Genomic DNA, 17,916 nt, shown 5'->3' with positions numbered 1-17,916 from the left:
AGTAAATCTCTCAAACCCATTTTTGAAGGATTTTAAGTCTTCACGTTGATTTCTCTGAATTTGATGTTAGATCAAAGACTTTAACATTAAATTTGGAAATTATCATTCCACAAAATAATGGCTAGAATCATTTAAAAAATTGGCAAAAGGATTTTAGGAAATTGTTATGTTTCATTGCTTTGCTTTTTTGGCAGTTATGGACCTGAAAAACTTAGGATGTACTTTATTCCTGCTGTCATATGGCTCAGCTACACACATGAATTCAAAATGGTTTCCATTATTAGAAGGAAACAATCTTATTCCAGAATCAACCTAGGTAACTTTTCATGATCCATATAATTGCTAAATTAAGCTCCACTCACAGATACTTTATGGAAATTATTTTGCTTTGAAAACCCCATTCATTTTTCAGGTAGCTGAATAAATTCAGTGAATAAATTCTCTGAAAGAGATGACGCAGGGAGAAAATTTTTGGCAAGATACAGGGTGAATATTTAACAGGAAAAATGCTACCTGCTGAGGTATTTTTGAAGAACCATAATATTATTAAGCCCACCCTGGTGCAAAGCAATGAGAATTAATTTAAAAGAGAATTCATCTGAGCCAAATTTGATCAGTTGGTACATTTATCGAAATTGAGGAATGTTAGTATATATTCTAATTCAGAATTTTCACAGAATGATTTCTGAATGGTGGCACTTAGTACAGCAAAGATATGCCAAAGAAAATTATTTCCTCTTATCCTTCTTTTAGCTATTGACCCAATAAATCATGATTTTAAATTAAAATTATTTCTTTCACCTTATGCCTCATAATGCTAGATTTAATTTTCAGTATTTGACTTTATTATATCAAGGGTCAGCAAATTATGGCCTGTGAGCCAAATCTGGCCAGCTGCCTGATTTTACATAGCCAAAAACCTAAGAATCGTTTTCACATTTTTAAATGGCTGAAAAAAAAATCCGGAAAGGAGTAATATTTCCTAACGTCAAAATTACATGGAATTAAAATTATAGTTTTTAGACACAGAACTTATTGTAACATGGCAACATTAATTTATTTACATACAGCCCAAAACTGTCTTTGCTTTATAAGGGCAGTGTTGAGTACTTCAGAGACCACAAAGCCTAAAACATTTATTGTCTAATCCTTTACGAAACATATTTGCCAACCCCTGAAGTAATATGAATGACTGACTACTTAAATATATCACTCTCAAATATAGTAATTCTATATTTAGAATTAACTCACACAACATAATAGCTTCATCACGGACATATAGACCATTGTAGCAAACCACGGCATGCCTCACCCCATTTCATGTAGTTTGAAGGTTTCACCCTAATTAATAGAAGAGTAACCGGCACACCGAGGATTGATTGGAAGTGTTTATATAACAGCACTTCTTTCAGTTTTTCACCAACCTCTCTCACTATTTGTACTCTCCTGCTGTACTCTCAAATCTCAACATTCCCCAGTTATAAAGTCTAACATCTGCTGTTCGTAATTGCCACACTGCCCTTCAGTAATTCCTTCTCAGTTGCTGACATCATTATAAGATGATCAAACCTAAATCTATCTCAAGACCCATTCTCCCTTCTGAACACCACACCCACAGACTCAAAAGATGCTGAGCATCTCCTTCAGAATGTCACCCTCAACAGTGGCTTCACCAACCTCCTGATTTTCACCCCTACCAAAAATGCTTCTCTTTCTATAAGAAGTATCACTACAAGCCAGGAACAGTGGTTCATGTCTGTAATCCCAGCACTTTGAGAGGCTGAAGTGGGCAAATCACGAGGTCAGGCGATCAAGACCATCCTGGCCAACAATGGTGAAACCCCGTCTCTACTAAAAATACAAAAAAAAAAAAAAAAAAAATAGCTGGGCATGGTGGCACACGCCTGTAGTCCCAGCTACTCGGGAGGCTGAGGCAGGAGAATTGCTTGAACCCAGGAGGCAAAGATTGCACTGAGCCAAGATCACGCCACTGCACTACAGCTGGGGCGACACAGTGTCAGACTCCATCTCAAAAAAAAAAAAAAAAAAAAAAGCATCACTATACACATAACAATGAAAACGAAAAGCATGGAAATTATAATGAAATCTTCCTCTTTTCCTAGTGCCCCACGAACCCACTAATCCATCAGATCCTGTACTTGTGCCTCCTCAGTATCTGCTAAATCTGCCTCTATTCTGTTCCCACTGGCACTGCTGTGACTCAAGTCTATTGCACTTCTTTTCTGGATTGCTACTTTAACCTTCCACTTCATCTCCATGCCTCTGCAATGGCACCGACCCCTCATCTCTCCTGTCAGAATGACGTGACTAGAACTCAGTTTTAATTCTGCCACTGTCCTTCTACCATGATCTAAATGGCATTTTTTTTTTACTCTTATTGTACCCTGAAAGTATCCCTAGCTCAAAGCATATTACATTCTGCCATCACATGTCTTCTATCATTATACTACAAACACCTCAGTTAGGTTTTAACAAATGTCTGTTCAACTTAGAATCCTCCGCACGGAAATAAGGTAGGCCGGTACCTAGTACATTAACAATAAAGGCCATTAATGTTGAGTAAGGATATTCGTTTCCATGTGTTTTGGAGGTGTAGAAAAAGACACTGTTTTCATTCATTTATTCTGTTGCTCGGCCAGTCAACAGATTCTTATTGGTCTTGCCCCTTAGGAAGTGAACTAAAATGACAAATAGTCTGGGGCTTCTCAAATTTAAAAGCACAGAGGAGTCACCTGGAGTTCTTATTAGAAAGCAGAATTTGATGCCGGGCGCAGTGGCTCACGCCTGTAATCCCAGCACTTTGGGAGGCCAAGGCGGGTGGATCACGAGGTCAAGAGATAAAGACCATCCTGGTCAACATGGTGAAACCCCGTCTCTACTAAAAATACAAAAAAATTAGCTGGGCATGGTGGTGCACACCTGTAGTCCCAGCTACTCGGGAGGCTGAGGCAGGAGAATTGCTTGAACCCAGGAGGCGGAGGTTGCGGTGAGCCGAGATCGCGCCATTGCACTCCAGCCCGGGGAACAAGAGCGAAACTCCGTCTCAAAAAAAAAAAAAAAAAAAAAAAAAAGAATTTCATTCAGAAGATCTGGGGGTCGGACCTCCAGGGAGTCTGCATTTCTAACAGTGATGTCAGTGCTCCTAGCCTGTGAATCACATTTGGAGAAAGAAAACACTAGAGTGCAGAAGAATCACCTGCAGAGGGATTTTTAAAAAATATTTAAAAGTTGGTACCAAAATAGTATATGTACATGTAACCAAACAGACTTGCAAGAAAAATAGCTATCCTGGGTCCTTTATTTCTCTGTCACCAGATCGTCTCATCAGATGCTACCACTTTGATTCTTGGACTATTTCTTCTCATTGTTTACTCCATATCTGTAAATACGCTTTCTTGTTATATTTGTATGAATTAGTTTCAGGGATACTCTACTTAGTGCTATACAAAAGTGGTTTCTAACACTCTTACATTACTGTATTCAACTCTGCTACTAATAGTTAACATTTCCTAAGTGCTTTTTGTGTACCAGGTAACAGCCTAAGCATTTCGTGTACACTGATTCATGTAATCCTTACAAGAAACCAATGAGACACTATATTAAAAGCTCTATAGTATTGATGAGGGAAATGAATCGTAGTATCTTGCCCAAAGTTCCCAGATAGGAAATGGTGGGCCCAAGCAGCAATTAAGCTGTTCTGCTTCTGAGAAGTATATAATGATTTTATTTAAATCAATAAATAATATATAATCGTTGAGACTATGAAAATGTTGTCAACTGCAGAACCAGCTACTGACCCACAATCACATTTTCTTTCCTGTAAAGCTTTGGAATTTCTGTCTTCTCTTTGCAAAGTGATCCTTTTAATAGTTCTCATTTTCCTTAAAAAACAAAACTCTACGCTATCAATGTATCTATTATCCACACGCCTTTTATTTATATGCCAGAAGCCCTTCAAGTTTCTGTCTAGTTCTCTCACCAATCTGCCATCCTGGATCTTTTGTTTTTGAGTTTCGTCTTTTGTTTTTTGACTCTCTTTCTTAGCTCACTTATTTACTTTTCTACAGAACACCCCAAATATGTTTTAAAGGGTATATAAGAGGCAAATTCTCCAGATACTTTTGTGACTGATAATGTCTTCATTCTACCCTTGCAGTTAATCAATACATTGACTAAGTATAGAGTTCTCGGGTAAAATTAACTTTTCCTCTGGGGTTTGAAGGTGTTTCTTCATTGTCTTCCAGCACTAATGTTTTTAAAAAGCCTCATGCCCTGCTGATTTTTATTTTTCTGTAAGTGACCTATTTTTTTCTCTCTGAGGACATTTAGAATCTTCTTTTTATCCCTGTGCTTTGAAATTTTACAATAATGTGTGATTTAAGCTGGGCAGAACAGGGATAGAAATTTGATTGGCAAAAAAGACAGGGAATGCTCTCTAGGGCAATAACTAGCACAAAGGTACAGAGGTGGGAATTAGCAAGGAGGGCCCGGGAGATTTAAGAGTCAACCATCAAACCCAGCTCTTGCATTTAGCCACTTGAGTGATGTTACGCAGGTAACAGAAGTGTTTTAAGTCTCTTTGTCCTCCAGTGTAAAATAAAGATGTTGACAGCTACCTTCCAGAGTTGTTAGGAGGCCAAAATTGGATCTTATAAAATTATTTTTTTACATAATTTCAATAGGAGGTATAAGAATTCCTGAAACAAAAGAGACCCAGCTCTCTTCTAAACTTATCAGAATGCTTCAATAAATGCTTATGGAAAGGATGCTGAGTAGTTGCTTAGATGGCAAGAGAAAAAGAAATACTGCTTTTAGTGATAAAGGGTTTTGGAAATATTTGATGTTGGAAGACAGGGAAGCAGGAAAGAAATCACCAATGAGCTGAACCAAATGCTGCCTGGAAAACTAATGAGGGAAAGACCCATCTCTCTTCCCTCTCATGTTAGTTGCCCTGAAGAAAGTCTTTGAAGAGAACACAAATATCTGCGGAATAAACATTACTTGCTAAGTACTGTGAGACAGAAATATCCTCTTCTATCCATTTTATGAAATTCTACTTCAGTTTTACACTGTTCTATAATATTTTTTATGGGAGTGGACTTCTGTTGAGTCCAACTCTAAGAGGTGGATGAAATAGGCGACACCTGAATAACATGTGTAAAACACTTCCCATAAAGCTCAGCATACTCTAAGAGCCAGATCAATATTGCTTTTTATTCTGCTTATTCTTAACATTATAACTATGAGGTGGAACTATGCAACCTTAGCAACGTAATAGATTTAAGAAGACTATGCCTTATAATCTTTGATTCTGTTACTGGTTTCTATATGTTCATTCTTACTTCCTATTGAATAATTATAAAAGTGAAGCTGAACCCACATTCTTTGGATTTACCTTTTTAGAAGTGGCCAGTCTTCATTTAAATAGAGAGAGTCATGGGCAGTAGAATACCCTTTCTCTGCCACTGTTTATTTTCTGAAAGTGTACATAATGGGAGAAATGAAGAGTTTTATAGGAGGACACCATTCTGTATCTGATAGTATTTACCTTGCATGTTGTAAGCAACGCTCTTCTACCTTCACGGAGCCATTCCACTTTCTAGGAGTCCCATCACCACTGTTTATGAGTGCCCAGTTTTCTCTTTCAAATAATAATTTCAGATTCTCTTAGAAAGTAGACAACCAAAATCACTGTTGCAAAATGCCTTGTTCATAGCCAGTGCCCAATAAATATTTGATGTATCAAGGAATAACTGAGAAGTAATTACCTGACTCTTAAAAGAAGAAGGCACTCAAAGAGAGGCCATTTGCTACATGTCCTCGGATTGCTGAAACTTAATATATTCTAAAGTCTTTGGGGATAAGATTTCTGATTGAACTGTGGTCTGAGAGACTGTTATGATTTCCATTATTTTGCATTTGCTGAGGAGTGATTTACTTCCCATTATGTGGTCAATTTTAGAATAAGTGCGATGTGGTGCTGAAAAGAATGTATATTTTGTGGATTTGGGGTGGAGAGTTCTGTAGATGTCTATTAGGTCCGCTTGGTCCAGATACGAGTTCAAGTCCTGAAGAATATTGTTAATTTTTTGTCTCATTGATTGGTCTAATATTGACAGAACAGAAATCATAACAAACAGTCTTTCAGACTACAGTGCAATCAAATTAGAACTCAGGATTAAGAAACTCACTCAAAACTGCACAACTACATGGAAACTGAACAACCTGCTTCTGAATGACTACTGGATAAATCATGAAATGAAGGCAGAAATAAAGATGTTCTTTGAAACCATGAGAAGGAAAACACAATGTACCAGAATCTCTGGGACAAACTTAAAGCAGTGTCTGGTGGGAAATTTATAGCACTAAATGCCCACAAGAGGAGCGAGGCAAGATCTACAACAGACACCCTAACGTCGCGATTAAAAGAACTAGAGGAACAAGGTCAAACAAATTCAGAAGCTGCCAAAAGACAAGAAATAACTAAGATCAGAGCAGAATTGAAGATGATAGAGACACACAAAAATCTCTTCAAAAAAAGCAATAAACCTAGAAGCTGGTTTTTTGGAAAGATGAACAAAATAGACTGCAAGCCAGACTACTAATAAAAAAGAAAAGAGAGAAGAACTGAATAGATGCAATAAAAAATGATAAAGGGGATATCACCACCTATCCCACAAAAATACAAACTACCATCAGAGATTGCTACAAACACCTATATACAAATAAACGAGAAAATCTAGAAGACATGGATAAATTCCTGGACACTGACACCCTTCCAAAATTAAACCAGGAAGAAGCTAAATCCCTGAACAGACCAATAACAAGGTCTAAAATTAAGGCAGCAATTAGTAGCCTACCAACAAAAACCAGTTCAGGACCAGAGAAGTTCACAGCCAAATTCTACCAGAGGTACAAAGAGGAGGTGGTACCATTGCTACTGAAACTATTCCAAACAATACAAAAAGAGGGAATCCTCCTTAACTCATTTTATGAGACCAACATCATCCCAATACCAAAACATGGCAGAAACACAAGTAAAAAAGAAAATTTCAGACTGATTTCCATTATGAACATTGATGCAAAATTCCTCAGTAGAATACTGGCAAACCAAATCCAACAGCACATCACAAAGCTTATCCATCATGACAAGTCAGCTTCATCCCTGGGATGTAAGGCTAGTTCAACATATGCAAATCTGTAAATGTAATCATTCACATAAACAGAACCAAAGACAAAAACCACATGACTCTCTCAATGGATGCAGAGAAGGCCATCGAGAAAATTCAACAGCCCTCTATCCTAAAAATTCTCCAGAAGAGCTATTTATGACAAGCCCACAGCCAAGAGCATACTGAATGGGCAAAAACTGGAAGCATTCCCTTTGAAAACTGGCACAAGACAAGGATGCCCACTCTCACCATTCCTATTCAACATAGTATTGAAGGTTCTGGCCAGCACAATCAGGCAATAAAAAGAAGTAAAGTGTATTCAATTAGGAAAACAGGAGGTCAAATTGTCTCTATGTGCAGATGACGTGATTGTATATTTAGAACACCCCATCGTCTCTGCCCAAAATCTCCTGAAACTGATAAACAACTTCAGCAAAGTCTCAGGACACAAAATGAATGTGCAAAAATCACAAGCATTCCTATACACCAAAAACAGAGAAACAGAGAGCTAAATCATGGGTGCAATCTCATTCACAATTGCTACAAAGAGAATAAAATATGTAAGAATACAACTAACAAGGGATGTGAAGGACCTCTTCAAGGAGAACTACAAACCACTGCTCAAGGAAATAAGAGAGGACACAGATGGAAAAACATTCCATGCTCATGGATAGGAAGAATCAGTATCATGAAAATGGCCATACTGCCCAAAGTAATTTATAGATTCAATGCTATCTCCATCAAGCTACCAATGACCTTCTTCACAGAACTGGAAAAAACCACTATAAACTTAACATGAAACCAAAAGAGAGCCCACATAGCCAAGTCAATTCTAAGCAAAAAGAACAAAGCTGCAGGCACACTACCTGACCTCAAACTATACTGCAAGGCAACAGTAATCAAACCAGCATGGTACTGGCATCAAGACAGAGATATAGACCAATGGAACAGAACAGAGGCCTTGGACGCAACGCCACACATCTACAACCATCTGATCTTTGACTAACCTGACAAAAACAAGCAATGGGGAAAGGAGTCCCTGTTTAATAAATGGTGCTGGGAAAACTGGCTAGCCATGTGCAGAAAGCAGAAACTAGACCCCTTCCTGAAACCTTACACTAAAATTAACTCCAGATGGATTAAGGACTTAAACATAAGACCTAACACCACAAAAACCCTAGAAGAAAACTTAGGCAGTACCATTCAGGACATAGGCATGGGCAAGGACTTCATGACTAAAACACCAAAAGCAATGGCAACAAAAGTCAAAATAGACAAACGGGATCTAATTAAACTAAAGAGCTTCTGCACAGCAAAAGAAACTAACATCAGAGTGAACTGGCAACCATCAGAATAGGAAAAAAATTTTGCAATCCAATCTAACAAAGGGATAATATCTAGAATCTGCAAAGAACTTCAAAAAATTTTGATGGGGTTGTTTTTTTCTTGTAAAAGTGGGCAAAGGATATGAACAGACACTTCTCAAAAGAATACATTTATGCAGCCAACAAACATGAAAAAAAGCTCATCATCACTGGTCATTAGAGAAATGCAAATCAAAATTATACTGAGATACCATGTCACACCAGTTAGAATGGCGATCATTAAAAAATCTGGAGACAGATGCTGGAGAGGATGTGGAGAAATAGGAACACTTTTACACTGTTGGTGGGAATGTAAATCAGTTCAACCATTGTGGAAGATAGTGTGGCAATTCCTCAAGGATCTAGAAATAGAAATTCCATTTGACCCAGCAATTCCATTACTGGATATATACCCAGAGGATTGTAAATCATTCTGTTATAAAGACACATGCACTTGTATGTTTACTGTGGCACTGTTTACAATAGCAAAGACTTGGAACTAATCCAAATGCCCATCAATGGCAGACTGGATACAGAAAATGTGGCACATATATACCATGGAATACTATGCAGTCATAAAAAAGGATGAGTTCATGTCCCTTGCAGGTGACATGGGTGAAGCTGGAAACCATCAGTCTCAGGAAACTAACAGAGGAGCAGAAAACCAAACACCACATGTTCTCACTCATAAGTGGGTGTTGAGCAATGAGAACACATGGACACAGGGAGCGGAACATCTGACACCACGGCCTGTTGGCAAGTGAGGGCTAGCGGAGGAATGGCAAGGGGTAGATGGATTGGGGAGGGATAGCATTAGGAGAAATACCTAATATAGTTGATGAGGGATGGATATAGCCAACCACCATGGCACGTGTATACCTATGTAACGAACCTGCATGTTTTACACATGTGCCCCAGAACTTAAAAGTATAATAAAAGTTTTTACTCATTGTTATTTCTCTAGTGGATAGAAAAGTAAGAATAATAATAAAACGAGAGTTCAATGTATACAAAACAGGCATCACGGTCATAATTACGGTCTCCGTTAACTCCCCTCAGCCAGGATTTTCCCACATGAGCAACCTGAGCCTGAGGGTTCCCTTGAGTCTCCGCAGCTTTCTAGAGCTGACACCTGGAATTTCTGTGACTGCGACGCCAACAATCCACCTGGCTTAGAATTATTCTCATCTTTATTCATTTTGCTTCTGCCCAAATAGACCAAGACATGGAATTATCCAATGAAATAAGGGATGCGAAGAGCCAGGATTCATAATAGGCACTTATTGAATGCTAGTTTCCTCCATGGGTTATCTATTAACCAAGAAGAAAATACAAACAATTGGTTCTCATTTCCATAAACAGACAAAAAGGATGTGGATTTCTTCCCCCCGCCCCCCCCCAGAAATATAGTTAGTTTAAAGAAACAGTTGGGTACTTTGACTATAGAATAATTACCAAGAAGACAAGTTACATATAATTTTTCAAATAGTACTGGCCATTATATTGATTAGTGACTGAAAACTGGAACTTGTATTTTAGTCACTCACATAGATTAAAATTCCCATTGTGTCAAGAGCACTGAATGAGATACTGTGCTATTTTCAAAGGCACAGAATCACGTACTTTTTTTTTTAAAAAAAAAGGGGGGGTGGTTTAATATAATAGTCATAAACAAAATTTATATGCCCCCCCCCAAAAAAAAACACAAAGAAACTAAATCTTATAGATAATAACTATGGGACATTTTGGCTATGCTTTGTCATAAATTGATACCAACATATATATAAATGGCTGCAGAGATATATTTCTTTCATAGTCTTATCAACTCTTTGGGAATAATGATCTAATTTCCCAAAATGTCCTAGTACTATTATACCCTGTAAAGCATTTAGTCCAGAAATTATGAACCAGAAATCTCAACCTTCTTTCTTTGGCTCCTAATATTCTATTTGAATGTAAGGTTATCATGTAAGTAATACATGATAACTGCTTTCCCAGTACTCACTTTAAAATGACATTTGTGTGGAAAATGATTCATTTTCATTTTCAGTGGTAAAGAATAGTGACTTTCTGCTTAGCCTCGCATTTCAGCATCTATAACACTATTAAAAGTGCTTGTTCATTTTCTCTTTCCTGCTAGACTATAATTTCTTGAGGGCAGAGACTGTATACTGTCTATTTATTCAAAGTTCTTGATACAGTGTCTGAAGCTTAGTGGGGGCTGAACAAATTTTGTAAAATGAATAAATGATGAATGATGCCGTATTAGATCCTGTCTACTGCTAGAATTTCAGAGGAGTTTAAAAATCAATCATGTAAGGTACAGTATAATCTAATGCTGACTTATTGAGGGAAAATCTGGTAGAGATCATTTTCAATCTACATAGATAAGTGCATTCTGGTATCTTATCTGTCATTTCCCTAGTTCATAAGATAACAAAAAATAAGATAAAGTTAGATATCCATAGAGTTTGAGGCTGGGTCAGCCTTAGTGGCCTTTTACAGGTTCAATTTATTTTTGCAGGGAAGAGAACACTGAATCCTTCCAGAATAACCTGATTCCAACAGACTTAAATAAAGTTGTTCATTCTTTTAAGGTTTTCCACATACTTCCATCATTCTAGACTATGAAGTAAATTTCCATTTCCCAAAAGCCCCACTGCAGATTTTAATGATCCTGTCCACGTGATATACATTTTTTGTTTCATTGCTATTAGTGAATGACAAGTGAAGGATATTCATTTTAACTTGAAAATGTCAGGTGTGCACTTTAAGAGATATATTTTTTTGCAGCTGTTAATGAGGTGGTGTTTCTTTTTGAAAGAAATACTCATCTCTGATGCGGATGCTGTGCAGGTGACAACTGATATTTAATAAGCGATGGTTCTTGTATTAGTCGCAGTTCGCTAAAGAAAATGTCTCACATTGCTTTTGAAAAACTCTTAGCGTCACTAGCCCAAAGGCAAGATGTGACCTTTTTATTACATAATGAGAATCATTTATTATCTTACAATGTATCTTAAAGTCACAGACGAAATGCCACTTTGATAATTGCTTTCAATTAGCTTTGAGCATAGCATGTATTCATAAAACGTCTTCTCTAATTTCGAGTTGAATTAGAGAAAATTGCAGACGTAATCTACTTTAAGGTTGTCTCATTTAAGGTGATTCGTAGTTTTATATCAAAGAAATCAAAACGAGTAGCTTTAGAACAGTCTCTCAGAGTGTTTCAAGCAGGCTTTTCAATATTTGATCCTATTCTATTACCAATGAATTAACAAATTAGAAAGCTAGTTCATCATTTCTGACCTTTAATGCATGTTAACTTTTGACTTTCATTTCTAATGATTGTTTGGAAATGAAGCCTTGCAGTCCATGTTGAAAGAGAGAAACAATCTGATTAGCAAGATAAATAAGGCTTGCCTTAATACTGAGTTCATCTTGATATTGGGCTGCAACTAGGACTCTGGAAAAACGGTGCATTCTTTCCTGACTTCAATAAATAATACGTAACTAATGGTCAAGAAATAATACTGGATAATCATGTAACCTAAGGGAGCAGTTCTGGGGTATTACTACAAGTAAGATCAGAGGTAACATAGTATTTAAAATGTGACTTCGGAGAATTTTAAAAATTATTATGATTTAAGTGCACATCCTTATCTCCCTTAAAAATATTTTGGAAACAATAGAAACTCTGAAATTGCATTTCACACTTGTGATGTTTCCGTCATTCATGAAATACTGTTAACCTTAACAGAGAGTCTCACAATTTGGTATTATATCTGGAGATTACATTCTCTCCCTCTCTCTTTTCTTCTAGATAAAAATTACACACAAGAACCAAGCCCCAATGCTGATGGGCCCTCCTCCAAAAACCGGGTTATTCTGCTCCCTCGTCAAAAGGACAAGAAACCGAAGCAAGGAATAATCCTGTCTTGTTTCATTCTTAGAAATTGAATTAGCATAATTGGGCCCTGGAACACATATGCTGGAAGTCTTTGAACCATTTCAAGTCTCCTGCTCATGCAAAATCATGGAATTGGTTTAACAGTTTTTGTTACTGAGCTAATGTAAAATGCAGCTATTAGAAAATTTATTGTCTCCATTTTTATAGGCATCTTTGCATGAAGAAAGCAGAAGTTTACATGAAGTGAAACTGCGTATTTTGGTTGCATGCATTCCCACAGATTTTTACGTCTCCCACCCACCTCTTCTCCAATTTCCATTTACTAACCTGTGAGAAAAACCTGTGAAACATGAAAAAGGAAATACCATGGGAAATGTGATGCTCAGTATGATTCTAATTATTACTATGTACTAATCAGTAACACTACAATGATCATAATTGCAGATTGCTATATGTTTCCCTTTTAGAATCAGTGTATCAGTGACCTATGACTGGAGGAGAAACTTTTAATTCAAAGGTTTTATTAAATAGTTGACTACAATATCTTGCTATTTATACCTAGTTTTTCTTCAACAACTTAACTCAGAGGAGTGGAAATAAAAATATCAGGTATAAAGTTTTCTCGTGCTGAAAATAGTTTTAATTTGCTTAGTTTTCTTCTTAATTCCAGAAATAAGTGAAAACATATTACTTGACAGTAAAGTGTGGTAATATGGCAAGCCTTGTTCCTTTCTGCATGAGAATCTAGGAGAGAATTCATAACCATACCAACAACCAAATAGATGTTTTAAACGATGTGCCTAATCAATGTGTTTCCCACCAAAGATTTAGAAATAGATGCTTGAGAGAAATTGGTTAATGCATAATTAATTAAGCATGGTGGAGCAAATTTGTGGTTCCTGTGATTCATTTTCTGATGACTAAAATGCTGGAAAGAGAGTGAGTTACCCATTCATTATGATTAAAATTCTCACTTTCACAGACAGACAGTAGACCAGACAACATAATCAAAGCTCCATAAATGATTTCTTGCTTTTTTCAGTCATTTATAAATATAGATGTAATTTTTCATGAATCAGTTAAGTACACTTGAAGGAAGTAAATGATTGTATCAGTTTCTTTCTAGTAGAAAGTGGTACCTGTAACAATATTGAGCTCTTGGAAGCGAATCATGCATGCAGTCAGCTCCCTCCTCCTCACCTACTCCACTCTATGACATTTCAAATGTTTACATGGAAACAGCAGCCTAGATCACTGTTGAAGGTGTTCACGGCATGGTTGGATTCTCTGATTGTTTAAAGAAATCATGGAACGGTACTTTTCTTTTAGTGTTTCATTAAGCCTAAGATATAAAATGAAATGCTTCTCAACAGTCTTGGAACCTTGTTCATTCATATTGACCTGCATCTCATCATTGCATGTTTTATGTTTTCAAACATGCCATAAGGAAAATGAGTGCTTGAACTGCATGATTTATTAGTTTCTCTCCACTCTGCATTAAAGTGCTAATGATTTATCAGTTCTATTCTGTTATTGATTCATTCATTTTTGAATAACAAATAGCATTTAGTGATTCTGTTGAACAAAATCCCATGCATGGATTTATGGATTTCAAGTGAAATTGCTATAATTTTAGTTCTGTGGTTTGAAAACTCAACTGAATGCTGTTCTATCAAATAGCTACTCTCAAGCAATGTGCTATAATGGAAGATTATGTACAAAGTATATTCTTTTAGTGTTCCTGGAACATTGGATGGTAAATATCAACCAACAATAAGCTTAATTACTTTAAAAATAAAGCTTCTGAATAAAATTAAGACATAATTTAGCATTCCCAGGAAAATTATGATTACAATTGCAAATTTAGTACAGCAATCACTTGTCCTGGTATAATAAAAAATAAAAAAGTTGTTTGGCAGAACAGTAATCTAGACCAAAAGAAATCTCACAACAGTAACAAGTGCATTACTGCCACAATGTTACATAACACACACATTGATTTTTGTATCTATGGTTACAGGTAATAAATATTTTCACATGAATTGACAAAATTTTCTACAATGGGCAGGCAGGCTTTGTGTCAAAAATACATTTTGAAGCCACAAATTATTTTATGTTCGCTACAACACACAATTACTTCTTGGCTACCTTTTATAGTATATCGTTTGAAGGCTGCAACAGTTTGTGAATCATTCTTAACAATCTGTGCAGTAGAAACTGTTGGATAGACAGTGGGATGAGACAAATTAAACAACCTGCCTGTAAGACTTCAATAACTGAAATAATGGGATGCAGCCCCACTCCAACATAGCTGTATGACTACAATTAGTGCTAATAGTGGTTACATTTTCAGTCAGTTGGATTCTTTGGTACCAATAATAAACGTTCAAATATGAATCCAATTTGACTTTTCTCAACTCATTTTCTAAAGACACTGATGTGCTTGCCCCTTCAAGTATACGACCCCTGGGGTTTGGAAAGTAGTTTTAAAAAATGTAACTTGATGGGTTCGAAATCAGAGAAGATATTCCCCCCAGTTTTATCACAGCTTCATATGAAAAACATATAGTTTAAGGAAAACTCTGAACTGAAACTCTATAATATAAAATATTGAATGACGATGTTACCTTTACAAGATGAAAACTTCTACATGTGTGGATGAATTCTGAGCTACTGAGTTGTGCTCTTTTAATATAGAAGACATAGCTGTATAAAGTTTTAAGTGGATGAAAGTCTTAAAGGTAAATCAGTGCTGGATTTAACAGTACTCAGAAGCAAAGGGGGAAAAACAAACATGCATTCTGCTAAATATTGCCATATGCTGCATCGATGAGATTCCAGAGAGAGATTCCAGAGAAAACCTCGACATCCACACTTCTAACCAAATAGTAAAGGAGGCATCTACATTGAACCAGAAAGTTTAAAAGACAGAAACCCAGTCTCTACTAAAAATACAAAAACTAGCTGGGCATGGTGGTGCACGCCTGTAGTCCCAGCTACTCGGGAGGCTGAGGCAGGAGAATTGCTTGAACCCAGGAGACAGAGGTTGTGGTGAGCCGAGATCGCACCATTGCACTCCAGCCTGGTTAACACGAGCGAAACTCCGTCTCAAAAAAAAAAAAAAAAAAAAAACTATTTATTTTTTCCACTTCACGTGTATACCATGTGTATTTGAGGTGAAAATGCTCGTCAATGTACTGTGGTGGAAGGAGATAGCTTGTAGGAAGTTAAAAAAAAAATAAAAATTTAAAACTGTTTTTATTTTATTTAAAATGGGTTCATATGATCATAGCCAGAATAAAACAAAGGCTCAGATGTTTAGCATAGTCTACTGCAGACAGAAATTTAAATCTAGTGAGGGCTAATGAATCGCATGCGGGTTTCCACATTTTATTTTGTTTTTCTTTTTAGGGGTATGGGAAGCAGTTGGAATTTTTCAGGGAAGAATCTGTTTGGTATCTCAGACTGTATTCTCTTTGAATGAGACAAGATTTTGACGGAATTCTTTTCCTTTCTCTGTCAATGTCAGTTTGTTGCTCATTGGTTATAAAAAGGGAAATATACTTTTCATGGCACATATAACCCCCAAAGAATTATTCAATACAGAATAATTAAATAATATTGAATCCTATTTTCCATTATTATTCAAATAACTTAAACAATTGTCTCCATTAAAAAGTTAAACCCTTGTAACATTTATTAAGGCTGTAAACCTAAAGAAAATAAATAAAACCCTGTAAAAGAGCTATTATTTTGTGAGAGGCAGAAATCACCATTTAAAGCTCCCCTCTAAATTCTGCTGTGTTTCAATAAAGTTTGAGTAAACTCACATTTGAGAGATTCTGTATAACCTTATTGTGTTTAAAAACATGGAACTCATTTAATTATAGTACCTTAATTATTTTCTCAGAAAGTGATATATACGATATCCTGCTTTTTGAAATAAAAATGTTAACCACTCAGTTCGGTGTCATTTGTTACTGCCATTCTGGCCAGATTTTCTCTCTTAAATGAACTCCTCGGGCAGCTCCACAATCCTCCTACCCCGCTGAATATATCCACTAGGGATATGAGGCCAGACACCCTACCTTTTGTCAGGGAGTAATTAGGGACTGAATTACATGCAATTAAGAACCAAATTAGTCCATTTTGTGGTACTTTGTGCCCCAAGTTGCTGCTGTGCATATTATTTCAGCAATTTTAGATTCCAAGTAAGCCAACAACCTGAATGATAACACTGTGGGAACACAAGCTGAATTTTCTGGATGAAACCAATGTCTTATTTCGTGTAACAGACGTCAACAAATATCTCTTGGGCACTCACTAGGTTCAACGTATTATGCAAAGCGGCTGCAGCAATGAAAACATTCTTAAGTAAACAATTTCTTCTCTAAACACCTTTGAATCTTTTAGAAGAATTAAGTAAACAGATGACCATGTTACACAACTGGATAAGGGAAGAACCAAGGTAAGTAAAATAGGATATGACGTATTCAAAAGAGGGAACTATAATTTAGTGAATAAATCCGAAAAGGCCTTTAGAGAAAGTAGATCAGCAAGAGGCTTTTTGAAAAGCTAAAACTTTACATGAGGAAAGAAGGTCAAATTAAGGAAATTCAGAATCGGAGAAAGTGAATGGCAGCAGGAACACAGAAATCAAGTCCTAAATTCTTCATCGACTCATCTCATTGAAAAGTTAGAGAATTTACAGATAACTCATATGGATGATGCTTTTACTTAAAATTATTAGCTAAACAAGGAACAAGAGAAGAGAGCAGCACAAAAAGAGGCAAGGAAGTAAGAGAGGGAATGGGACAGAGTAACACAAACCCCCCGAATTAGAAATGGTGATAAAAATTAATTTTACATTATGGAACCGAAACAATGAAAAAAATAATTCCCAGCTATTTTGGCTTGAAAACTTGGAAACCAATATCTGGTCTTTCTCCATTTTCAGGCAGTTTGATTAGATTATATACTGTGAATGTAAGTGACTTCATAAACTCTCTAAAGCTTAATGAAACTAACTAGAGAACACTAATTGTAAAATGTTGATGCTAAGTGTTTAAAAATTGAATATTAAAAATACATATAAAATAAGTTAAATTTTTTTAATAGAATATTAAATCTTTCCAACAAATTATAACTGATGGCAGAGTCACTAGCAAGTCCAAAAAGCTCTCTCTCTTTTACTCTGTATTTGTATCCAACTGTTCATTCCTTAAAGTCAGTTGATCTCAGAAAAACATTTTTGTTTAAAATACTATTGATAATAATCCTTAAATTACCAGGGACTTTATAGTATATTGGTTGAAAAATTAGAAACCATGTTTGAGCTGAAAGAAACATGGCAAGGCATGGTGACTCACGCCTGCAATCCCATTACTCTGGGAGGCTGAGGCAGGTGGATCACCTGAGGTCAGGAGTTCAAGACCAGCCCAGCCAACAT

General features: G+C 36.4%; 1 protein-coding gene across 10 annotated transcripts in view; it reads left to right on the top strand.

Annotated features, from left to right (window-relative positions):
• The window catches only part of DGKB (diacylglycerol kinase beta), an 814,277-nt gene extending 797,848 nt beyond the window's left edge, over positions 1-16,429 (top strand). For all 10 annotated transcript variants that reach the window (XM_074379543.1, XM_074379541.1, XM_074379540.1 and 7 more), the window contains one exon: positions 12,381-16,429. In XM_074379543.1, the coding sequence (XP_074235644.1) occupies positions 12,381-12,488 (108 nt within the window). In that variant the 3' untranslated portion in view covers positions 12,489-16,429. The remainder of the gene's footprint in view (positions 1-12,380) is intronic.
• Positions 16,430-17,916: the final 1,487 nt, after the last annotated feature.

The sequence above is a fragment of the Saimiri boliviensis genome, chromosome 10, assembly GCF_048565385.1.
Source record: "Saimiri boliviensis isolate mSaiBol1 chromosome 10, mSaiBol1.pri, whole genome shotgun sequence".
Taxonomy (NCBI): Eukaryota; Metazoa; Chordata; class Mammalia; order Primates; family Cebidae; genus Saimiri; species Saimiri boliviensis.
Note: the sequence above shows the minus strand (reverse complement) of the source record. Positions and strands in the feature narration are given on the sequence as shown.